This window comes from Neolamprologus brichardi, chromosome 2 (genome assembly GCF_056152115.1).
Source record: "Neolamprologus brichardi isolate AB-2024 chromosome 2, ASM5615211v1, whole genome shotgun sequence".
Classification (NCBI taxonomy): domain Eukaryota; kingdom Metazoa; phylum Chordata; class Actinopteri; order Cichliformes; family Cichlidae; genus Neolamprologus; species Neolamprologus brichardi.
In genome coordinates, this window is record NC_142105.1 from 33,543,737 (window position 1) to 33,570,355 (window position 26,619).

General features: G+C 39.5%; 1 protein-coding gene across 2 annotated transcripts in view; it reads left to right on the plus strand.

Moving 5' to 3' along the window:
• Positions 1-23,207: 23,207 nt before the first annotated feature.
• glra4a (glycine receptor, alpha 4a) overlaps positions 23,208-26,619 on the plus strand; it is a 53,781-nt gene continuing 50,369 nt past the window's right edge. For both annotated transcript variants that reach the window (XM_087851723.1, XM_087851719.1), the window contains exon 1: positions 23,208-23,569. In XM_087851723.1, coding sequence (XP_087707849.1) covers positions 23,502-23,569 — 68 coding nt within the window. In that variant the 5' untranslated portion in view covers positions 23,208-23,501. The remainder of the gene's footprint in view (positions 23,570-26,619) is intronic.

Consider the following 26,619-nt stretch of genomic DNA (forward strand, 5'->3'; position numbering starts at 1 on the left):
CACGCCAATTTTATTAATCATTAAAAGAAAACAGCAGGAGTGTCAAAAGACAGCTTCTAGTTTTCCACAGAGTGGTTTCTCATTTCACAAAAAGGCCTCTTTCTACTGTCAATTCAAGTACCAATGTCAGTGCTACCTTATTTTTCTACTTTAATTATTTATTTCACAAGCTCCCACTCTCTCTCTCTCTCTTTTCTACATCTATGCGGCCATCACGAAGGAAAAGAAAAGTGGTCAGTGGGCCTAATTGAGGCATTAGATACACTTTCCTGATTTTGTAGAAAAGCCCCATTTATTTCTTCTTATTGAATTCTTGTTTGTGTTGTTTCTGTGTTATTCAATTTTACGCAGCAGTTTGTATTCATTACGGAGCAACAGAGAGTCAGTGAGCATCCAAAGACAATGCCATGTTAAACTTAAGTGTCTCCATTTGTGTATTGATCCGAAAGTATACGTGCATTACCATCTAAAGGCTCCTGACTCTTCCTCCATCGTATAAGGAATCGAGACCTAAAAATATTTGTAGGGTTAATTTTAAAATTTAAATTGGCTGCTGTCTCACAGAGCATCTGAATATTTGTCAATTATATGATAAATCCTGAATATACTAGAATTCGCTAATGCTCTTTCAAACACCTGTGTTTCCCTTTGAGAATTTTTTTCCAACTTCATCTCCGTGTCACGACATCCATTTACGTTCTGCTAACTGTAAAAATAAGATTTGCAGTAATTTTCTTTCCAACATCTGTAAAAAGCAGCTTCTTTCACAACTAGAGATTATTGAGGAACACTGCAAATGCTACAGCAAGAGAGAGCCAGGATGCCAACTAAGGGGGGACATCAACCTCATACTCCAAGATTGGGTACCATGCCCCAAAAACAACAGGTAGGTTCAATGTCAAAGCAGCTGGCCTGAAAGAGATGATCATAGCTATCATCTATCATCTATACCAAGGCGATCCTCGAGATGCTTGGCAATAGAATGAACTAGAGGTGGACCGATCCGATATTACGTATCGGTATCGGTCTGATACTGACGTAAATTACTGGATTGGATATCGGAGAGAAATAAAAATGTAATTCGATCCATTAAATGTCAAAAAAGCTCCTCACAAAACTTGCGACATGGCGTAACTCGGCTCATAACCGTAGCATGTCGGAGCAGTGTGCTCACGTGATAGAGCGGCTGTGTGTGTTTGTAGCGTCGCTATCAAACCGGCATTTCATCTCTGAGGAAGTTTTCCCAGAGAGAAGTAAAGCAAGTGTGTAAGTTCATCTCTGAATGTTTGTAAAGCATTCCCACGTTAAGCTTAACAACAGATATATGGAGCGACTGCCTCTCTCTCTCTCTCTCTCTCCTGCTGCTACTTCAATCATGAAACTGATTAATGATCAGCTGATCGGCTTTTTTTGTCGCGAGTCTCTCTTGTTTGTTTTTGTCCCACTTCGCGCCAGAAAGAGGAAACCAGCGGCTGAACAACAGCAGCACGTTTAACCTTGATCAGCTGTTGTTAGAATTTATTTAATATTATTTCTACACCAGGATCTTTTTCTACAGCTGACGTAACTGTGCAGGGGCGGATCTAGCAAAGTTTAGCCAGGGGGGCCGATAGGGCATGAACAGGGAAAAGGGGGCACAAAGACATACTTTTCTTTCTTATTCTCATTTAAAATGTCGAGCTTTTAATAAATAATTGTTTGAATCTTACAACCAAAGTTTTAATATGATGTAAAATATATAGAAGTCCATTACTGTATATAGTAACTGTTAAGTCTAATATACCCTAGTAAGCTATAGTACTTTTTCCTTTGGGAACCATCTGTGCAGTCTGCAATTCTGTTGAAGAAAGATGTTGAATCTATTTAATTATTCTTGAAAAATAATTTATTTCTGTGCATTTTTTTTCCACACTGCATCAAATTAAAGTTGATTACGTTGATTAAGCATCATGAGGTGGGGGGTGGTTCCCTATTTTTAATTTTTTTTGCTGGGAGTTTGCAACCCTATTAGTTAGGTTGCTTAATATTTCTGCTAAGTACTCTTTAAAACACCAGAATAGGGAGGATGGAGCAGGTTTAAGGTTATTAGATTGATCAGTGTTGCTGAACTATGAAATATTTTGGGTGCAGTGTATTTTTTTACATACAGGTATAACAGAATAGCTTTAGTGTTGCTGTTTATTTAAACTTGAGTATGAACTTGTAAAAAATGCAGCATGAACAGCTTTATTGATTAAAAAACACTATATCGGATTCATATTGGTATCGGCAGATATCCAGATTTATGATATCGGTATCAGACATAAAAAAGTGGTATCGTGCCATCTCTAGAATGAACCACAAAGAGGCGTGCCAAGGCAAGATCAAGACAACATGGAGGAAAGTTAGCAAACTATCAGAGCTGCTGAAAGGTGTGATGAAGAATGGGATGCCTAAGAAATACAACAAGCTGCCCATCTCTGAGACCAAGCAAAGACTCACAGCCTCGGCTAACTGCATGAAGACACGAAAACAATAGAAGCCAGGAGCATAAATCGGATGTTCTCCACTGAACTATCCATGGTGTACTCAAACAATATAACGAGGCTGGAGACTGAGAGCCAAATCCAGCACTAGGGAGAGTGAGAACCACCATCCAGGATGAAACAACAAAGATCATTGAAATGAAATTCATTGTGATGGTTTTAGTGGCAATTTTTTTTTCTGAATATCTTACGATGCCCTTCATCTCGTCAGACAATACAGACCTTTTAAAGTGTACTTCTTTATATTCCTGCCACATAGAGAAAGGAAAACAGGAAATGCCACACTTTCCTGGTAAGAAAGAGGATACTGTCAGTTAGCTCCCTGGCCTTATTAGTGTCTCTCAGCAGGGCGTCCAGAACCAATCTACAGTTACTGGTTGTGTCAGGTTTCATGCGATATTGGGCTTTTGTGTCTTCTGCTTCCCCAGAGAGTTACCCATGTGTCTGAGAGACAGTGAATGTCGGCTTCTCTGAAAAGAATATCCCGCAGGTGTCTCAGCAGGACACTGTTTAAAGAAGGCCTCCAAGAGAGACGAGCACTAACTCCCAAAACCCTGCCTGCAAGTGAGATTGAGGTAGAGCGTCATGCAATTCTATGGCCTGAAAGGAAGGCGTTTCTGAGCCATAAAATGAAAATAATATAAGAGCCCATAAAAGTAAAAAGAAGTGAACATTTTAAAGTAGTTGGGTATTTTTACACCAAATGAGTCTTCACTCACCTTACACGCATTTGAAGTAGAGAAAGACTAAAGATGCAATTTCTTGCAAGCTAGAAAGTGGTAAGTGTTTTGCAAATTTGAAAAAGGCTGGAGTGAGACAAGTCCCTGAGGGTCTGTCATTTATGCAATATAAGAAAAACACGACAGGTACTTTTGAGGCTTGAAAATCACTGTTCTGGGGTTTCAACGGAGAACAGCAATAGTTGTGACGAGCATGGTCCAAGCATACAGTCTGACAAGAGGCTGTGACTATCATTTACAAAGGCAAGAGGACAAGTTTGGGTACTTTTAAATTTTAATAAGCCATAAACAAAATATGAAAAACAGGAGTGAAGTGCAAATGCTGGTACAATAGAGACACTTGCTGCAGGGCACAAAAGCTGTCTCAACTTAAGAGGGTTGACCCAAATGTTCATGTACAGACTTGGTGATTAGAGGAATTCATAAATAAGCGTGAGGATGTTAATTTGTCTGCAGAAACCAAACCAAGGGGATTTTTTTTTTCATACCAATATAGCACATCTTAGACAACAGGGTGAATAATGAATTGAGAGTGCAACTGAACTATTTCAAAAAGAGAATTCAAAATGCGAAAGTGAGATAATTTTGAGATCTACAATCAGTTCTCATTAGCAGGCATCGCCCTGCATCACCTCCAGATTCATTTTCAAAATAAGACGTTGTGCCTTTGCATGTCATAAACCTAATTAGCCATGATGGATGCTAGACAAGTTTTTGACAAGAACTAATAACTTTGTTGATCATTCCCTAAGAGTTTCCTGCTTCCTCTTCTTCCACCTCCTCCTCCCACACTGTAACCCTGCCCTTCATCATGTCTGGGGATGCTTTGACAAAATAAACCCACAACATGCTGATGAATTATTCAAATTTGACTCAGTGATGTATGAAGAGTTGCGAGAGAGATGCGGTTATCACTACCGGCAAACCCCCTTCCTCCAGCTGACTGAACCCCCAGTCAAACCAATTACCATCCACACCCCTCCAGCTTCTAAGCACCGTTTGAGAAGGAGAAGAAATAGGAGCGGCTGACTACATTATTCTCAAGTTGCTGCAGTCAAAACTGCTGCAGTGCAAAGATGGAGGTGATGGGATTTATCAATTCATAGTGCAGGAGAAAGTGAATTACTGTTGTTTGTCACTGGCAATCTATTCTGCTGAGAGGAGCAGGGCTACAAATGTGATGCTTTATAAAAAGAAACTTGCAATATCTTGTCATAACAAACAATTTTGATCCCTATCGACCTTTTATTATAAGACACCGTGTTTTGCCTCCCCCAATGTGTATGTGCAGCGCTCTAATACAGCATCTGCCACTTTTAGTTTAAAGCTCTTTGGCTCAATCTAAAAGGAGATTTTACACCATTTGTCCCTGATTTTCTCAGGGTTTGGGGCTTTTAGTTGTCATTTCCTGTCTCGTTTTTAATCACTAACCTTATTTTACATCTCATCAGCATTCTGCCTCACCTGTGTCGAATCAACTAATTACTCATCTGGGTATACGCCACTTTCTTTGTTCTCTGCTTGTCAAGTATTCCACTTAGCTTAGGTTGTTTCCTAGTTTAGCGTTTTATTTCCTTATGTTTGTGTCTTATTTTTTGCTGTCTGCCCCCCGCATGCATTGTGCGGTCTGTTGGCTGACCTTGTGTCTACGACTGGACCTGGCATAAAATCCCCAACTAGCAACGAGGGTGAAGAGGTGTGAGTAAACAAGGAAGCAAAATAATAGCATTACAGGCAGCAGTTGGTCAGCAGTACTTAGAGAATCTACATTAGTCTGACCTACTGCACCAGTTTATCCTCTCTTGAGAACACGTCATGTTTCCCTCCCGCTGCCCAGTGCCAGATCGAAAATATGACCGTCGACCCAAATTGTTCAGCCTTCCCTCTCTTCTTCCTCCCAAATTTGTCCCAGATTTTAAATGCATGTTTCTCTCTGCTTCACTCTCTGCTGTGAGCCCTTGGCTGCTGGTCTGAAGCTTAAATATTCACAAGCAGAGAGAGGGAGTAACTGAAAGAATAACACAGTCACCAGAACTTTACCTTGTGCAGCACAAGTCTAGAAAATTATATAACTTTCAAACAAAAACAAATTAAAAATATGCACTATGTGGCATTGTACTTTATATACACATAAATATTGTTTGCCTGGAATAGAAATAATAATTTAGAAAACTAAATGGAAGCTACAACTGACCATTTAAATCATGGTAGATGGTGTTACAGTTTTTCTCCATTGGTTTGGCTCATTTCTTGAAACAGAAATTACATTCTCAAAATAACTTGGATAAACCTCCAAACCTCTTGGCAAATGTTCACAACAGAATGGCATTTCTCATTCATTTTATCAAATGGCAAATGCCTCAGTACATGTCTCAATTGTCTCAGTGCATCTTTGCAAATGATTAAGTACAAGTAGCCTACAGTTATACAGTTAGCCCACATTTAGCACATTTTCCAAATGAATAGATCTTGTAGATCTAAACTGATTAGTTGATTCTCAGTCTAATGATCATTCCCTCCAAAACATGTCAGCATGATTTCATTGTATAAGTACTCACATGCACAACCGTCTGTTCAATCGTCAAAATTGGTCAAGAACATAATACCATGAATACCATATATGAATTTCTTTGAATATTTGATAAATTGATGACAGTCATTGACAGTCAGGTGAAACTAGGTGCCACACACAGGTGTGCTCCATGATTGTGTGCTGCCAAACACAGATATATAGAGCTTAACCAGAGCCAGTCAGATCACTGAACATGGATAGACAAGGCCAAGCAAACGGACAAGGGGAAGTTCTTCCTCAAGGAAGAGGAGGAAGAAGAAGAAGAAGAAGAAGAGGAGGACTGAGAATGCGTGGTGGAGGAATAGGGGGAAGAGGAGGCCGAGGAGCACGAAGACACAGTGCTGTCCCGAATGAAATTCGGGCCACAAATATAGACCATGTCATAAACCATGGCCTCACAATGTCAGAGGCAGGTCGTCGAGTGCAGCCTAATGTGCCTCGCTCTACAGTCTCCTCCATTATCCAAACCTTTCACAGGGAAAACAGGTATGTACTCTATGTAATCTATGATGGAATTATATGTTGTATAGGACAGGGCACTGTGCGTGAGGCAAAAAATGTATAACTTACTGTAGAGATTTTGTGTGCATCTGCCTACAGTAGTAGGTCTATACTAGCAGGTGGAGAGGACTAGTGGAATGTTTTGATACTAAATATGACAAGAAATATATTGAACAAATTACTGTAAACTATGGAATTACATAATTCATACAGTTTAGAGAAGTATTCCAGTCACTGTGCAGCGGGAGAATGAGTACAGCGAACACTGAATAAGTCCTTGTTTTTTGATTTTGTGTTCATACAATTTACTACTGTAATGTACATTTTCTTTTTACATATGTATGAAACTTTCTTTTGCATGTGAATAAAAAATGGTTATCATTTCCTTGGTAGTGTGAGTGCAATCTGTGATGTCAAACCTTGGAGGCTACTCTTTTCTGTTGTATATTGTTGGTCCTCTGCCATAGTGACAAAACATCTAAACATTTTGAATGGCAGTACTCACACAATGCCAAAGGGACGATGCATTTTGGGGGCACTGACTATTCAGATTAGAAAGAAATGTAGTTTTGATACATGAGTGAACTGTTTTAGGGGAGATATGAGCTTTTGCAGGTGGACCATGTTGTTGTGATCAACCATCCAGGTTTATTTTGACAAAAGCACCAGGAATTATGAGAATGTCCGATCTGTGTCGAGAAATGAGCCAAAGCTATTGAGAAGGATCTTTGCCATTTTGGAGACACTGACTGTTTAAATGAGAAAGGGATTTAGATTGAAGCCTGAGTGAACAGTTTTGGAAGAGATATGAGCTTTTGCAGGTGAGCTATAGTGTTGTGGTAAACTGTAAGAGTGTTTTGCCAAATGATCTTAGAGTTTTGAGAATGTAATTTCTGTTTAAAGAAATGAGCCAAACCAATGGAGAAAAACTGTAAAGCAACCAAACACTGGGGAAATTTTGGGGGTCATAAATAAGCCCATGTAAAACCGTGAACCTTTCAGAATTGGTGTTGACTTTTCAGTAAAGCACCTGATATTAAATAAGGTGGGACTCTCCCCAATAAATAAGAAAATAGTGGAGAAGCTTCTCGTGACCTTTGCTTAAACACGACCAAGTAGTGTTGGTGCTTAAACTTAACCAAACGGGTTTGTAAACAAAAACATTCAGGAAAATCTAAAAAGTAAATCTGGTTGCACGAGGAAGTAGAGCCTTTTTGCTTGGATGAAAGCATGTTTCCAGTCTGCCTCTGCCACTTCCACCTTTTCCTCCAAAAGCAAAGGTTGTCACTCTTTATATGACTCTGGAGACCATTTTCCCATTGAGGCATTCGACCAGCAAATCTACAAACACGTTTTTATTTTTGGAGAGTTATTGGCAATTGACCTGTTATGACATTTAGGTAGGAGTTGCTAGAGTCATAAAATACAGATGAAAAGCCAAAAGTACTAATATACAGAGATTTGTACACACAGAGTATCAATCTGCACTCCTGCTGAATCATGATGTTTAAGTGTGCAGAAGTAATTGCCCAGCTCAAGTGCTGTAGAGTGCACTTTCTCTGCTTTTTCTTTACTTCTGTTGAAATACCAAAGGTCACGACTATAAACGAACACCTGTGTTGTGTACAGTGCTGTTGAATCTCCTGCTGTATTCCAGCTGTGGGCTTATTTTATTGTCAGTGTGAGGACACACGCAGGTAACACAGATGAAGGTCAGGGTGCCAAGTAATTTGAGAATATTTAGCACACACTTTAGAAAAATCTGTTTCTTATTAGCTCATCGTTGTTTCTTTAGTATTTAAATATTATAGTTTCCACTGAATGGATTTTACTTTTTCTGTGACAGTCCCTCAAAACTTTAAACCAGCATATACTGAAAATATGTTGAGCTTCTTGAATTCACATCCAATTAAATTTACTCAGCGCCAAATCACAACAACAGTCACCTCAAGGCACTTTATATTGTAAGGTAGACCCTACAACAGGGGTAGGGAACTCAAGGCCTCGAGAGCCGGTGTCCTGCAGGTTTAGATGTGTCCTTGATCCAACACAGCTGATTTAAATGGCTAAATTAGCTCCTCAACATGTCTTGAAGTTCTCCAGAGGCCTGGTAACGAACTAATCATTTGATTCAGGTGTAGGGACCAAAAACCTGCAGGACACCGGCTCTCGAGGACTAACGTTCCCTACCCCCGCACAATAATACATACAGAACAAAAACCAACAATCATATGACCCTCTATGAGCAAGCACATTGGCGACAGTGGGAAGGAAAAACTCCCTTTTAACAGGAAGAAACCTTGTTATTGCAAAAAGATGAATTTCAATAAGATTCTTGTAGAGTGGATACATTTTGTTCTTAGTCCTAATTATTCTGAAATGTATGTTGAATGTTGCCATGTTAACCTTCTTCAGCAAAGCATTTGTTATTGCCTATGACAAATAATTATTATTTATAAAAGCTAAAATGTACAAAAAAAAGTTAAATTTAGTTTTTGTACTTCAGACATGCATATTTGGTTTTGTAAGGCAAATAATGGTATCGGGGTTTATATATTATAATACACGAATATAGGAATGATCAAGTGCTCTTTTTACTGTGCTGCGTTTGTGTTAATGCATCTTGTTTTGTGTTTTTATATTTCTTGTACAGTATTTGAGCGAAGCACCCACAAATTTGTTGTATTTTTTGTACAATAAAGGGCTTTTCTATCCTATTCTACTTTGAAAGCAATAAAATGCAGATGGATGTCTAACGTCTGAAGTATAAAATGAAATAATCCCTTGTGAAATCTCTTCTGTAATAAACTGATTACCAAATGACCTCACAAATTACCAAATGAAACATACTTGGTCATCTGAAGTGTAAAACATTTTTTTTAGTACAGTTACAACCTTTAGTGATGAGCCAGTGCATACAGTGCCATTTCACATGAGCACATTCCTGATGCAGCACAGTGAATCACCAGCTTCTTCAGACTGTTCTGACATCATCAGCATTAGTTAATGGCATTTTCCCCATGAAACTCTCCTTTAAGCTTGAGCAGCAGCTATATAACATGCAACCCAGGAGATGTCTGGGTATGGTGGCCTTTAAGGTCTGTTACCTGCAAAAGTGGAAGAGTACAATACCAAACTTTTCCATTATAAAAAGATAAGATGCAGTTGCTCCTGGTTTCATCATACATCATGTTGAACTCTGCAGTTTCTACCCTTTTCGTCTGGGTACCTCTGGCAGCTCAGAAAAGCTTCTCTATTGTTTATTTTATGAAACGTGACTCAAATCCCCCTTAGACTCATTACGTTGGTGAAACATTTCCTCGTCCTATTGCATCAATAACAACTGAGAGCAGACAAATGAACCTGCTAAGATTCAAGGATCCTGACCAGAAAGGGGTCAATCAACTGTGCGCTAATTGGCTCTATTTTCACCCTGAGTAATTCTGCAACTAATTTGTATCGCAGCTCAGAGTCACTGATCAATTATGAAAATGTTTTCGCAGCGCTTGCACTCAAATTTACCTTCATTTGTAACAGAATCTGAAATAATAAGAGGTTATCCACATGTTAATTTCACATACCCGTGTTGGTGTTTTGTACTCTGGCCAGTGTAAAGCTGGCCCCATGAAACACTGCAAAGGTGGATGTTGGTACTTCAACTGGAAACACTGGCATTAAACCGATTTCAGGTGCAATTGCTTTGGTAGTGCTCTCTGTATCTATGACATCGTAGGGCCATTATTCACTCCCCACTTCCTAATAAAGCCACTCAATCAGACTGTGTTACATACAAACACAACAACTGAGTTTAAAGGAATGCACCCATTTTTCTCAGTCAGTCACGCAACAATGCTCACATGCAATATGGACATTGAGTAGTTGCACTAAAAAGAGATTCTATTGTTAGTAAAGAGGAGAAATCAATACAGTGATTTTATCTTCTTCAAAGTAAATAGGGCTTTTTTTATTCTAATAAATGGTAAATGGCCTGTATTTATATAGCGCCTTACTAGTCCCTAAGGACCCCAAAGCGCTTTACATATCCAGTCATCCACCCATTCACACACACATTCACACACTGGTGCCATAAAGACTTAGTTTTCCTGCCTCATCTTTATTAAAAAGTGAAATAAAAGGACTTTTATTTTTAAAAAAACACCTTTTTATGGATTAAGTGATACAGTGTTAAAACAGAGTTTATCTATGTGTGATTTTGTTAATAAATCATCTTTAATTCTAATCCAAAATCCTAAAATTAAAATGTTCGATGAGACGATGTTATGTGTGTTGGTATGATTCAGCTTCGATCTTGGCAGATTAGTGTCTGTGACTCTGACCCATCATTATCCATGATTTTCCATCCATCCATCCATTCGCTTCCGCTTCTCCTTTTCAGGGTCGCAGGGGGCGCTGGAGCCTATCCCAGCTGTCATAGGGCGAGAGGCAGGGTACACCCTGGACAGGTCGCCAGTCTGTCGCAGGGCCAACACACAGGGACAGACAACCATTCGCACTCACATTCACACCTAGTGGCAATTTGGATTATCCAATTAACCTATCCCCACAAGCTGCATGTCTTTGGACGGTGGGAGGAAGCCGGAGTACCCGGAGGGAACCCACGCAAACACGGGGAGAACATGCAAACTCCACACAGACCCCGGCCTGATGGTGGAATTGAACTCAGGACCTTCTTGCTGTGCGGCAACAGTGCTAACCACTGTGCCACCGTGCTGCCTATCCATGATTTTGAATAAGACAAATTATGTTAAGTATGTTGCAATTGATAAACACAGAGTCATAACTTCCAATAATAGTTTAAGCCTACTGAATGAAATAAAGATAAAGACACAAGTCACTAAAGGATGCCTGCAGAAAATGAAGCTGTGCAGCGCAGAGATTTCTTTCCGTGAGGGAAAAATGACAACTTAATTCACTTCTACTGTTGGCTAATTATAATTGAACACATTACCATATTGCTTTGGATTCTATTCACTTCCATCACAAACTCACAAGAGCAACATAAAAAGAAGCTGCAGGGCACAGCATTGTTGTTTCTCACCATTTCTACCCCTGCGAGTGTCACAGGCATTACGTTGAAAATAGGACAGCCATTGAACACTCCTTCAAACTCCACTCTAACAGAAATGAGTCACACAAAGGCCGTTTAAAAGTGTTATCTTCAAAAGCGTCCTTTATAAGCCTTCTCGTCTTAAAATATAAGGAAATCTAAATGTTTTCTTCAAGAGTTTATTTCGCAGCCGATGAAGTACATTTTGCCTCGGTGAAGTCGAAGAACAAAGACAGCATAAAGCACCTTATTTATAGCTGCTGCGCCTTAAAGCTGCGCTCAGCTGCATGTTCACGTCAGCAAAGGCTGAGCTGTAGTTCATGGTCACAACTCATTGACATAGTGACTTGTGTCATAAAAAGACAGCAGCTAAAACGTACGCATCACAGTTGTAACACGACTCAGAGCTGACCGATTCCAGTCTGCTCGGTATAAAAATCATTACCATTGATCGGTGGAGAACGGGGCCTGACTTGAGTGTTTGTGTTTGTACAATAAAAATAAGAGTGGGCATCTGATAAAGAACACAAACATATTGTTTATTATTGGCTTCAGCAAACACTGAGTGCACCTGTGTTTAATTTAAAGAATCAAATTTTTTTCATGTACATTCAGGATATATTTACATGCTTTAGAAAATTTAAGAGATATGAATACAAAACCAGTAAACTTGCATTTTTTTAGGACTTCGATAATTATATTTATTATTTTTAGCTTTAAATCAATTGTGAAAAATGTGGGGTTTTCACTGTATATCAGTCCAGCATTTTGTATCGCAATAAACACTCGGCTATTATTAGAGAATGATTATCGTCCTATTTAGAATTTTAAAAAATGCTAATGAACAGCAAGATCCTGTATTAATCCCCTTAATTAATCCTTAATTTGCAAACACTCTTTCCATCTTCCAGCAAATCTGCTGTCTGATCTGAACGTCTCCAAAAGTCTTCTTGCACACATTCGTGTTGTTCAAATATTCTTCCTCCCAGACTCTTCGCCTTTTCTCCATCTCCGCCTCATCCTGGTTGCTCAGAGAGCCTCATCTGAGTCACCATCTGCTTCACTTCTACTACCACCAGTGTTTAGACACCAAGGGTCCTATCCTACTTCCTGATGTTGCTGAGACTCAGCTATACTATGTTGCTTCATCAGTTTATTAGTCAAAACTGTGCTTTAGTAAATGCAATGTTCAGTCCTTGTCGAAACTATCATCCAACTTCATTCAATGCTTGCATCATAAAGACTGTGTTTTAGCAAGTTTCTTTGCACTTGAAAAATGCTGCAACTGAACAGCTGCTACTAACAGTGACCAAACTCGATTTAACCTATACTAATAATATTTTTAGTATCAAAGCAGTTTTTACTTTGTGTCGCTTTGGTTGTACCATCAAATTCCTCATATACATGCGTTTATGTATTAGTCACGTTCCTTAAAATAATAATCAGGAGATAGGGTTAATAAGTAAGAAGTGTCCAGGCTATTCAAAGGTCAAACTCACACATAAAGAGTCTTTTGGAGTCGTGTGGAGAATTGAAATACAAATGCAGATCACAGGGTTACTGATCGTCCAAAGTTAATTCAGTCAGTCAGTACTGTCCAGTGTTGGGAAGGTTACTTTTAAAATGTATTCCATTACAGATTACATGTCCCAAAATGTATTCTGTAACGTATTCCGTTACGTTACTCAATGAGAGTAACGTATTCTAAATACTTTGGATTACTTAATATATTATCATGCTGTTTACAACTACATGAATGTACTATTGCTGTGATTTATTACTGTTACTGAAGGTCCGAACCGTAGTAAAGGGACCTCTGGCTAATACGGTGGGTTCTGTGTCGGGCTCGTAGCTGAAAACTAGCTTTACTTTGTTGTCTGGGTCAACTTTGCTAGCAGAGACAGAGAGAGGCGTTGAAAGGCTGCTCCAACAGAACTTATTGTTTCAGAGGAAAACACGAACACGGTGTACAGTCGAGTCTTAATAGCTTACTTACAGCTGGGCTCGTCAGGCTCTCTTCTTGGCTGCAGTGGTTATTATTATATTTACATGCTTCCAGCTCCCGTTTTTGCCCGATGACAGCTCGTACTTTTCCTTTTTCTCCCTCCCTCGCTCACAGACACATAACGGGTATGGCAGTCCATTCTCCCTGCAGCACGGACTACACTGCCCATGATGCTACATTCTTTAGAGCTATACCTGTAGCATTCTGCCTGTTAGCTTAGCACAACAACAAAAAGGAGCTCTTTCACCCAGGAAACACGCAGAGAGAGAGAACGTCACCCTGTAACCATGGCAACCGTAACGCTGCCGCCTGGAACAACAGAACGTAGCTGTCAAACAAACCCAAACAGTCCTGACCCGCCACAATATGAAACAGGGAAGTACCGCCGTGTAATCCATTTATTTCAACAAAGACCGAAAGGAGATGCACTTTGTTTTTGAACTGGCCTCCAAAACATCCATTACTGACCTTTCTCTTAGTGCCCTCCATAATATGTGGAACCAGATTCACACCAGTCATCAAAATTGGACCCTTTCTTTCCATTTTAGTCTGTTCAGCTAATCATACCACCGTCAAACACACCAGACCCTCGTTAAAGCTTTGACCAGCCTCCTTTTAGCTCTTTGCAGTTGTTTGGTGATGTCAAGGAATGCTATGATCGTCTGACAGGGGTCAGAGTGGCAGTAGGTCAGGTAGAAGGAGCATAAGAAGAACGACATATGCACTTCATTTTAATTTTGTCCGCATTCATGTATCTTTGGGGGAGTGTAGAGAAAGTACTGTTGTCTGATGTTATGTATAGGTCAAGCTCAAACTTCCTGTATTACTTAAAAGGAGCCTTAAGCAGAAATTAAATGCAAATTTTAATGTTTAATGGTTTGTATTTTGGAGACCTATTTTCATATTTTGGACTATTATTAGCCTCTGAAAGTAACTGTAACAAGTCATGACATTCAGTACTATTAAACACAGCTTTACAAGAAAATGCACAAGGTGTTTTTGAATGGTAGGCTTCCCTGGGTTAGCAGATCAAGCTAGCGTTGAACCCAAACACACAAGACCTGTGTGTTTTGTAGGCTTTCTTTTCATCACAAAAAAGTAAAACCCATGACTTGGTTAAATAATGAGTGGCATGGTGATGCTGTGATTAGCACCATCCTGTCACAGCAAGAAAGTTGTTGGTTCAGATCCAGTATGCACGTTCTCCCTGCGTGGATTCTCGTCAGGTACTCTGGCTTCCTCCAGCACAATGCAGTTAGCTTAATTGGTGTGAATGTGAGAGTGAGTGATTGTCTGTCTCTATGTCTTAGCCCTGTGACAGACTGGTGACCTGCCTAGGGTGTACCCTCTCTCTTGCCTTGTGACAGTTAGAATAGGTGACCCAGAATAAGCGAAGAAAATGAACGGATGGTTAAGCAATAAGGCTATATGATTACAAACGTGATAAACGTGACACTTCCTGGTAAATTTTGGTACTTTAACTATATTCCTGTATCTCAAAGATTGCAGCACAGTCATGACCAAAGGTTTTTGCAGTGGCACAAATTTTGTTTCATACAGTTTGATCTAGATTATCTTTACATAAGTCTATGATATAAATGAAGAACAATCACAAGTATTTAATACATCTAAAAGACTTGCATTGGCAAATAAATTAATAGTTGGTTTGGGCAGTGGTGCCACTGGACTGCAATAAGGATTGGAAGTTGGCGCTACAGCCAATCACATATCTTTATACTGTAAAAAATTAAGATTTGCTAGCTAGCAGTCTTTGCTAAACACCGCTATCTGTCTGCTGGCTCCAGTTTCATCCAGTAGCCTAATGTATATTTATTGTTTGCCTCATCCTCATGGTCACTTTCCCAGGCTTCCTTTCATATGGAGCAATATAAACATAACCATCTTCATTTAACCATGTTGAACAGCTGTTGCAGTGGCTCAGTGCTGCTTAACTCAGACACAAGTTAAACATAAATATGTCTTCAGACTTCATTCTTACAAGCATACAGCAGATTTACGTTGTTTCTGTCTAAAGCTGTAGCGGAGGTTGATTTGTGATATGTCTGCAAGCTAATTGGAATTTCAAAACAAACGGCTGCTCGTTTTAAATGCTGTTTAAGGGCAACTGCTTTTGAAATGTGGGTTAGGGTGCTGGAGTGAACTACGTGTTCGGGAATCATAAAATAGACTTTGACTACAGCTAATATGAATAAAATGTAGAGCTGATGTTGTATTAGACTGACTTTGACGTTGTATTCTTCCAATATTTTGGCTGACTGGCTCTGACTGATTCTTGTCATTTACATTGTGGCGCACACGTCCATCTGTCAAAGCCTATCAGCTTTCTTTTGGACTGCATGCCCACCTTGGCTGGCGGTATGAAATGAATGGATGCTTTATGCATGCAGACGGATGGTCATGTCTGTCTGGATTATTCGTTTTACTTTATGCATCTGCATCTATTTCTGCACATTTATGTTCCCATGAGAGAATTTGTCCCTTACATTTAATCAAAAAATACAAATAATATAACACTTATACATAAAGTTTGAAATCAAGTTTCTGAAGCTGAAAACACGACTGAGCAAACAGCAAATGCCACAAGGATTAGACTGAAATGGGTTTAGGGCCATATTTATGTATGAGGGGGTTAGATATGACCAAGCACGTTCTTCATTGAATGGTAGGTAGTTATTGAAGAGGTTCATCCTTTTAGAATACCTGATCAGAAAGTTTCTTCCTCACAAACTCTGTTAGGTGATAATGTATGAAACTTATTTATGAATACTGTTTTGGAAAGAAAGAAAGAAAGTACTCATTTCAAAGAGGTCTGTGCATTGACATGAGAAGAAAACAACACAGATGGTATCAAACCAAAAGTAGGACCTCAATAAATGAAAAGAAACCCAAGAAGAAGATAAAGGGGAAAAATAAAAGGGAGGTAAAAAGCAAAACAGCCCAAAGAAAAACAAACAAAGCAAAAGAAATATTGCAAAGGAGTCTGCTCAAATCCCCTCTGAATTTTGAAAAGCTGCTTAGTATGTGTGACACAATTGTTGAATTTTGTGTTTTTTCTGCAATCTGTTCTTAATTCACATTGTCTTCTCATTATCACATACTTATCTACTCATCTATTCACATTATTAAACATGGCATTTTCTCCAGAATGCACAGTCGCGTACAGAAAGGAGAATTTTACATCTAATATTGTGCAACGGCAAGAAATCATGAAAAGTATAAATACAGAGAACATGGATGAAAGAGGACAGACTTTTAGTTGTTACCAAAGTCCTGTCAAATCCAAACAGCTGAGATAAAAACCAATAAAACCAGACAGGATGGCACCTTAACCTTGTCTCTGTGTAAGTTCCTCTAAACATTATGTGGATAATCACCTCTTTAGGCCATAAACAGCACGGACCGCTGCACAAAGCTTTTTGTATTCACCCAGACCAACAGCCAAGCAGAATGTTATTTACTCTGAAGCAGAGGATAAGGAAGAAGTTAGACCACAAACAGACTACTCCAGCCACAGGTCTAACCCTCTGGGGGAGAGCTCGAGATTGGGATTTTGTGCCAGCCTGTGCAGCCATTTCTCTGCGACTAACAGCACAAACAGAAACGGGAGAAAAAAATCACTTCCCAGGAAATTCACAATTGGCACAAATGCTGGCAGCAACAGGGCTTCGGAGAATTGCATAGAATTTTAGTCCAATCTTTACTCACCTGCATAAATGTGTTGCTAACGTAAATAGTGATTTCTTAGGAGGTTTCAAGGGGAAACATTAGCCCCAGTCTCTGAGACCAACTTATTAGGTTGCTGTGTTAGAGGTCAAGTTTGGCATGTTACCACACATGCTTCAGTTATATTAGGATAAAGCTGGTTAAAGAAAACGTCGCCTTTGCTTGTATGGGTGAAAGGGGAAAAAGTCAGAGTGACTGCCACAGCTGCAACCTGACCTTTCACTACTGTGCCTCCTATTAATCTACAAAGCTGAGATGAGGGCAGCGCAAGAGGTTAAAGAATAACAGCAAAGATAAGACGCTGACAGCATTCGCCTCAGATGTCACTTAGGTAGCTTATCAGCTGTGTATTTTCTCTTTTTAGGGTTGTGCCTTTTCATTTTATGACATCAAAATAAAACTTGAATCATAATCAAATCATAAAAATCTCTCTGAGCAGCCAGTAGCTTCTTGGCCTTTGTCATGGTTATCCAAGAACTACAGCACATGCAGTCTTTTATTTGTATTGCAGAAGATTTTGGTGATTTGATGACGTTTGACTTGAACGAATGTGATATTCTTGAAGGTGGTTTGAGGAATCGCAGTGCCTTCATTAAGTATTTTCTGTTTTTGGTTTTACTGGCAAAAATTAATCTGCCGTCTATTCTATGTGCTGTTAAGTACAGCATTGTTTCTTTCATCAGTTTATTTTTCACCATTTCAATTTGTTCAGGTAATATCTTGAAAGCTGGATGCTGTTTAGTCTTTGCCTTTTCTGTGATTTCTGTGCAAACATGTAGCTGGTGCAAAGTCAGAGAGTTGAAAGTCAAATAATCTTGAATCTAAAATTATGGGAGAAACAGATTTTACTAGATAGGACTGATTCTGTATCATCTATGTTCTTTAGTAACCACTATTTCAGTGGTTCATCAGCATCAGTGGACTTCTTTCTTTTGGATGAGTTTTTCTTCATCGTGTTGGCTTTAGAATCCATATTGTGTTGTTTGCTTCACCAGTGGCCAGAAAATGCTTCCAAGTCTGTTATATCCACCACAATGATGATTGTTTTGTTTCCTCTCCAGGTCTATAACTCACACCATGCCTGCACCCTTTTCTATTGGATGCTGTACCTTAACCTTACCTTACCTCCTAGAGTATTTAAAAGTAGAATGGGAGGGAGAGCCTTCAGTTTTCAGGCCCCTCTTCTGTGGAACCAGCTTCCAGTTTGGATTCAGGAGACAGACACTATCTCTACTTTCAAGATTAGGCTTCAAACTTTCCTTTTTCATAACAACTTTCATATAGTTAGGGCTGGACCAGGTGACCCTGAATCCTCCCTTAGTTATGCTGCAATAGACGTAGGCTGCCGGGGGATTCCCATGATGCATTGAGTTTTTCCTTTCCAGTCACCTTTCTCACTCACTATGTGTTAACAGACCTCTCTGTATTGAATCATATCTGTTATTAACCTCTGTCTCTCTTCCACAGCATGTCTTTATCCTGTCTTCCTTCTCTCACCCCAACCAATCACAGCAGATGGCCCCGCCCCTCCCTGAGCCTGGTTCTGCTGGAGGTTTCTTCCTGTTAAAAGGGAGTTTTTCCTTCCCACTGTCGCCAAAGTGCTGCTCATAGGGGGTCATATGATTGTTGGGTTTTTCTCTGTATCTATGAAGCGCCTTGAGGCGACTTTTGTTGTGATTTAGCGCTATATAAATAAAATTGAATTGAATTGAACATAAACAGCCATAATCACTTCTGTGAAAAGTGGCCCTACTCCAGTCTGCATGTTGAAGTTGCCCGTGATGCAACCGTGTGAGAGGGTGTGAAAATGTTAGACAATGTTCTTAGGAATAGAAATAAACAACAAAACATTGCACGAATATTTGTGTTAAAGGTTAATGAGGCTCGCAATTAAAAAGTGGATCTGCATGTGGATGGTCCATTTACCATCCACGTGCACTCCCAAGAATTTTAATTTTATAGCCCATCTCACATGTGATAAGTTCATTTACATGAATCACAGTGTCTCATCACAGTGTCTAAATGTGGCTTAATTAGGTTTGCTTGAAGGCAAAACACCTGGCTAGTCTTTAAACACACCTCTTAATTGTCGCTTTAAAGCATGAACCACTAAATAATTACCAAAAGTACAACTTTTTGTGTTTTGTGAAATCTCTTACAACATACACCCCCCCCCCCCCCCCCCACACACACACACACACATTAAATATTAACATTAAATATTAACTCATATATTTACATATATGAGTTTAAACTTGTATCATATTTGAAACATTATTCCTTAAAAATGTCTCACAAACCCAGAAAAACTAATTTATCTAATATGTTAAACTCGGCTTCAAAGGGTTAAATTCCTGCCTGTTTTCAAACAAACTCATTGCATTCAGTTTAAAACTGTTAATCTAATTCTATAATCATGATTTATACTCCTGTCTCTTGCTTCTCTCTCATACTTCATGTAATGCAATCTTGCAGCTTCTCTGGGCCAGTGTTTATTTTCTAAAACTCCCTCTTGCATCATCTACCACAACTGATGTGTGATCTTGTGGTTTGGCCTCTAGTGCCAATAACACATCTATTTAATTTAAGGACTCTGCTATATTAAATAGAAAATGGCCAACAATCACACGATCCCCTGTGAGCAAGCGTTTAGCAGTGGTGGAAAAGAAAAACTCAGATTTGACAGAGAGTCAATGAAGAGAAGCACGGATGTTTTACAGGAAATAAAACCTCCCTTTCTAGTCCCTGTCAATACTTTCACGGCAGTGTTTGGAGTTATCTGGGGGATTTTTGGGGAACTTTTAGAACAGCTTGATATTAAGGAACTGCAATAGTCCTACAGTAGTCCAGCCTAGAAGTAATAAATGCATTAACTAGCATTTCAGCAGTCTTAAATATTTGTTTAATGTCTACATCGAAGGAAACATCCTGTTCAAAAAGGTCTCCAAGATTCCTCACAGGAATCTCACTGGAAGCCAAGGTAAAGCCATCCAAGCTAAGTATCAGATTAAACACCATGTTTCTGAGATTTTTGGGGTCAAATATGATAACCTCAGTTCTCTGTGAATTCAGGAGGAAACAGTTAATGGTGTCCTGTAACTTTACTCAAAGAATCTGGATGGGGCATTTTTCCTTCTGGTCACGGTTTTTGCATTTCCACAGCTCTTGCTTTTGCTTCATCCTGCGTGTATTTATGCTTAGTTAAAATTATAGTGTCTCAGTTCCTGAATGGCTGCCTCAATTTTTGAGAATTTAAATTCTTCACAGTAACAGCTTCTGTTCTGTTACAGCTAATGTAGATCTTCTACTAAACACACGTTAACTTTTACTTCAAATCCCTGGGCTCTGGATTTGCAGAAGACAAGAATATTAGCATTTAGCATCATTTTCACGTTCACTACATTTCCCCTTTGATCTTTCAGCTAGAGGGAGGTTTAAGGCCTTGTCACTTTTATCTTTAAACTTGACAACAAATCTACCTTCCTCTTTAAACTTTACCATTTTTCCTAATTTCCCAAGAACCCCCCACTTTAACTACCAATCCCTGATCTGTCTCTTTTATGTTGTTTTACTAGACTTTTGTTATACAGCCACCCTTTCCCTCTTTGATGGAAAGGCCAAAAGAGCTTCTATTAAACAGCTTTTCGATGTTAGCATATCAGCCAGTGTCTTGTACAAAGACACTAAATATCCAAAGCAACTTCTGCCTTCACATCTCTGACCTCTTTAACTGCAGCCTTCGTTCCCTTCCTTTGTTTTTGTGCCCACACGCTCATTCTTTCCTCTTGTGCCTCTATTCCAGTCAGCTCCACTTGTTTTGATGATGGTGTGACCCGTGTTATTTTATTAGTTTATATGTCATTTTCCGAGTCCTTCCTGTGTAATTCCTTGTCTCTGCAATTTGTTACATACCCATAAGTCTGCTAGGGTCCAACTGGGCCAGAAAAATGTTAAGCTTATCAGATGTTGATGATAAAGTCTCATCTACAGAGCCTTTACATAATAATGTACTAAATACAAATGCACGCTTCAGGTAGGTGAAAGCACTGTTACAAGAATGATTCCTTGGCTGTTGTTTCTGCAGCTGTGTGTGTTTCAGCGTCTGCAGCAGGTTTAATCGCCGCTTTCCTTTCAGACCACCTCCTGGATAATCCCTTTGTTTTGTTTTTATTTTTCTCAGACTTTACGTGGCTTACCTGTTATATCTTTTGACTTCTTTTAAAGTTCTGAATGTGTGACCCGCTCGCTCATAGAAAAAGAGCCAAACTCAAAAACAGAATTTGAATGAGCTGATGTAAATTCATGAGCCCAGTGGAATGTGAAGCTAAAGAGGCTTGTGATTTTTCACTCCTTTTTAAGAACGAGAAACCAAACGCATCTTTAATACCGTTCTTCATTGAAAGGGGACCAAGTAATTGAATATGGCGAAAGTTAATCTGCTGTATTTTCACACATAAAGACAAGTAATGGTTCTGCCTACTTAGTACATATTAGAGCTGCTGAGTGGAATCAACCGGGAAAGATGACTGACAATAAAACAGACAACTGTGCTGCTGCCCTGTGGTTTCTAATATTCAGAGGTGCTAATGGACACTGAGACCGGCTCTGCTTTCTTTCTTTTGCCAGTACATGGGGATGCATTCAATGACCTGATGCAGTAACACCATAGCAGACAGGGTTCCATCTAGTTCAAGCCACAAATATATTGATCTTTTTTACAAAGAAGAAGAAGGCACTTGCTAACCACAGCACCCACCTCAGCAGTTCATTTAATAAAACCAGCAACATCCCTACAAAAGCTCCACTTTGGTGATGTTTCCATGTGGAAAATTACTCTTTTTACAATTTTAACGGGTGCAAAGGTGGAGGCAGGTTTACCTCAGTCACTTGGTTGATAACAATATTGTATTTTGGTTCAATGAAGCTCCTTAAAAAAAAATTGGTGAACAACATTTGCTTTGCCCATACTGCAGCTTCCAGGGCTTAAAAATGAAGATAATACTGAAGTGCCAAAAACTGCCGCTCCTCCAATGGCTACTTTATGAATGGGTCCAAAAGTGAGTCACTACCTGTAGACCCCCATGTTAAAATGCCCATTCCACAGCTTTGTACAAAATGTGGCTTTGTTTTCAAAGAATCATTCACTCAAAAACCAACAACTATAAATGACTGTTTGTTCTTTTTCTTCTTTTCATTTGTCCATGTGGTACAAACCCTTAAAGAAGCTTTTTGACCCATTTCAGGTGAGTGACATTTTAGTCTGTTAGTAGTAATTAGCAGGTTTATCTGTGGGTATGCATCTCCTGGGTATAATAATAATAATAATAATAATAATAATAATAATAATAATAATAATAATAATAATAATAATCCTTTTTTAAAATAACAGCCCAGATTTTTTTGTTTGAACTGAAATAAACAAGACTTTTGTAATTTAGTTGTTTTTTTCTAAATTAGTGATTAGAAGCCAGTTTTGTCCACAGAGTGCTAACATCCTGCATGCTGATTGGTCGGCTAAGAATTTACAGGTCACGCTCCCTTGACAGCAATAGTTTACCAATGATAACTAGATGTTGTAAGCGTAATTAAACCACGGCACCTAATTAGATCTGTGCATAGAAAGCTGCTGGCTGTGATGGTCAAAGGTGATTGCTATCAGGGGACTGTTGCTGGAAATTACCTGCTGATACTTGCAGGAAAATAAAATGGTGAATGGCATAAAACAGCTTGTGGCGCTAATACTTGAAGAAAGCTATTTTATTGCGCTAGAAATCTTAAATAATAACAATTTAAAAATGAACTTTCACATTTTCCTGACACGTTTTTGAGTGTTTTAGTCCAAACTGGTCATCAGCTAGCGTGTAATTAGGTCATCATCGGAGGCCTCGCTCCCTTCATTCTAATTAAGGGTAATTACACCAGAGGCAGCCGTCAAAACAAAAGCTACTGTTCCTTTAAATCTTCACTCCTTTCAAATTTTTTGGAGCGAGGGAGGGAAATACAGTGAAAAGGAGACGAAACCACATTGTGAAGGAAAAGGAGAGAGGAAAAAAGAGACCCACACGTAAACCGACACTCCCCTTGAACACATGCACCAGCGCACTGACAGTCTGACCAGTGCCGCCCAGCCGCCTGAAGCACAGCGCCCGCTGTTTGCATGTGTTCACCCCCCCTTGGACTTGTTGGGAGGGGGGAGAAGTTTACCCAAAGACCAGCCTGGATCCCTGAGAGAGACGATGCCTTTTTCCTCCACACCGGTCTCACGATTCTTCAGTGGATTTGCTGATTCCCACAATTAACCTCGCAAGTTATTCATCGGGAGTGGGGCGAGATTTCGAGCCAGAGGATGCTCCCACAGGTCATTCGGATACTGTATGTCTTGTCTTTCTGCTTTTTCCAAGGAGTCTTTATCAGGTGAGGGAGCAATCTGCTATTCTCTCAGTGTTTGTGCGACTTATTTTCTCTCTCATCAACTGCTTCGCATAAACTTTTTTTTTTAAACCATTTTAATCGACGCTACTGGCTGTAAGACATCTGTCATTTGTTTACTTATTTAAAAGACTTTATTAGAAATTAACATCTAAACGTTTTAAATGCTGGTTGAAGGGGGGATGGAAGACTGGTACATATGAGCAAGAAACCAATCAATTAATTAATTAATTAAAAAACTAGACCTGCCGTTTACGCACAGAACAAAAAGATGCCGCTAACTATGAAGTAACCACGGAGTCACTAAATCTGTTTGCCCAGAGGTGTCAAACTACCTGTGGAATTCCCGGTTGCATTGAAAGGTTGAGTGATGGCTTTTGTGGGTCGTTTAAATCGCTACATTAATACTCCAGTGTAGGATAATCGTGGTGCTGAACAGTGATTACAAAGCTTGCTGGGGTTATAAAAACTAATGAAGCTGCTGCATACTGAACATTTGGATGCATGTTTGAAAATGGGAGCTGGGAGTGGAGCATATTGTTTCTGTGCTTAGTTTATTCACTACTGCAGGAAATCTCATTCATTGTGGGTTCTAGAAAACATTTTATTTCCACGCCATCATTCTTTCACTCAGTCCATCTAACAATAACCAAGCTCCTCTGTCTTCTTCTTTCCATGTCACCTTCCTCTCGTCCTCCCTCAACCTCTCTCCCTCGTCTTGGTGGCAAAAAGTTTTATTTGCAGTGAACACTTTTCTTATTTCATGCCCTGCCACCCTCAGGTGTGAGCGGAAGGGAATTAAGATCTGCATAATCCCAGAGCGGAACAGAGCAGTGACTCCGTGAACCCAGGGGCGAGGAGAGCAGCTCTTAGCCTGGAGAGCAGTCAACTGACAGCACCTCCTCTGACAAATTATATGCTCTCCTACCAGTCGTTCTGCTAGCCATGTAGGGAGGGAGTGGGGGGGAGGCATGAAGGAAAAGGAAGGGATTAAGGTGTAAAAGACAGGCAGAATCAGATGGAGTCAATGGACACGTTGGGGGAATGATGGAAGATGAAAATGGGAATGGAGCAACCTGGGAGGGGAGAAATGGGAACAAGAAATTGAAAGAGTGATTCATTTAGCTGGAGGTGGTGTGAAGATTAGCAAAGTGGAGACTGAGGCTGGTAGATGGAGAGAAATGGTTCAGATAGGAGAAACGAGATGGAGGGGGAGGTGTATGTTAGGTGGGAAGTGCTGTAAGAGATTTGGGGGGAAATGTCATGTGAAATAGTGCTCATCAAGCAGGATGGATATATGTTTTGGACTGGGTGTTTGTCAACAAGAGGAAATGAGAAACGGGAACGAAGGGTGTAATAAATAACCAAGTTCATATCATCCTCTGAGGGTTGGGAGGTGGTTATGTGTTGACGTGTGTCTGTAGAAAGAGGCGATGTTGTGTCTCTTTAACTTGAATGACAACCTGGAACAAAACCTGACACGTTCTCTTTTCCTGGAGCTTTTCTGCCGTCCACTTCATTTCTTTATGTGGTATCCCAGACAATTTCTGACCCTGCAAGAGGAAACTTAAAGATGCTAAGTTTTAATTGCAAAGTTGTTGATTTATGTTAATTTAAGCATCTTTAAAACTTGCACTCACAGAACTGAAACATAAAGATAATCATGGTGCTTTGCTGCAAGTCGTATTTTAAGTCCATAGCACTTAAATGACTAACTTATACATAACTTCTAAACTTTTTTATAATGGATATTTTCTTTTGCATTTTATCGCACTACTGCAAGAGAAACAGCAGCTGGCTGGATTATATTAGCTGTTTCCCTTGCTATGGTTCATGCTTGCTCACCGTTACAGTTTACTGGACACTTTAACAGAACAGTGCCACTGTAAATGTTCTTGCTAACACCTTATTGCCAACACCTTTTAAAATATTAGCTGTGAAAAATATTGTGTGCATTTGCAGAACAGGGTTTCCTGAACTTGATTTAAAATAACTGTTTAAATAAAGTAAAGCTGGATCAGAAAATGTGAAAATAGCTAAAGAAATTAGCTTTGGCTTAGTCATGAGCAGTGTTGGTCAAGTTACTTGAAAAAAGTAATCAGTAACTAATTACTGATTACTTCCCCAAAAAAGTAATCCCGTTACTTTACTGATTACTTATTTTCAAAGGTAATTAATTACTTAGTTACTTTTTAACAACACGATTTACAACCTGAATAGGTGATAAATAGATCTTTCAGCCCAATTCTACTTTTTCTGCATAATCATCATACAAAATGTAATCAAATGGAAAAGTCTCTTTTTAAAACTTGTTTTATTAGTTTTAACCTTTTAACTTTATGCATCAAGCAAAAATAAAATTATATGCAACATTCTCTGACTGGAAGAAATTAGTTTTCTGCACATTCCAGCACATAAAACACAGCAGAAAATAAATAAAGTCAAAGACTAGCGGTCCTGTTGCTCTATTTTCACCTGTAAAGCAGGAGTGGGGTAGGCGGAGGGTTACCCTGGTGCAGGTGTGCAGTGGTCAGTGGAAGAATCCGCGAGTTTCTCTGTGAGTTTCCCATTACGTCGTAGCTACTCGGTGCTTGCTCGGAAGTTTAGGGGTTTTTTCGCTGTAAAAAGAAGTTTTCTTCCCACGCACAACGGACACTAATGTTTTTGTCACTTTTTATGGAATCAAACTCAAAGTAAGGTCAGTACTTCCACGCTTTAAACGCTGCACGCTCATACTCTCTCTGCACTCGATATATGATCCACTGTTGATCTGCACACAGCTGTTGTCACGAACGTCGCACTCGCTTACGTCACTGTCATGAGACATTCTCGCAAAAAAAATCACGGGGCCTTTCTCAATATGCGTACTTGTGCGTACTTGCGTTCTCGTGTACTCGTGATACGTCATCAGTCGGAGACCAAGTACTGTTCCAATTCGAAGTACGCATCAAGCCGAGAACGCGAAAAAGTCCCGGATGTGTTCTCGCTCCGCCCGTTTTATCGAGCATGCATCGGTGGTGACTTGTGTGGACTTG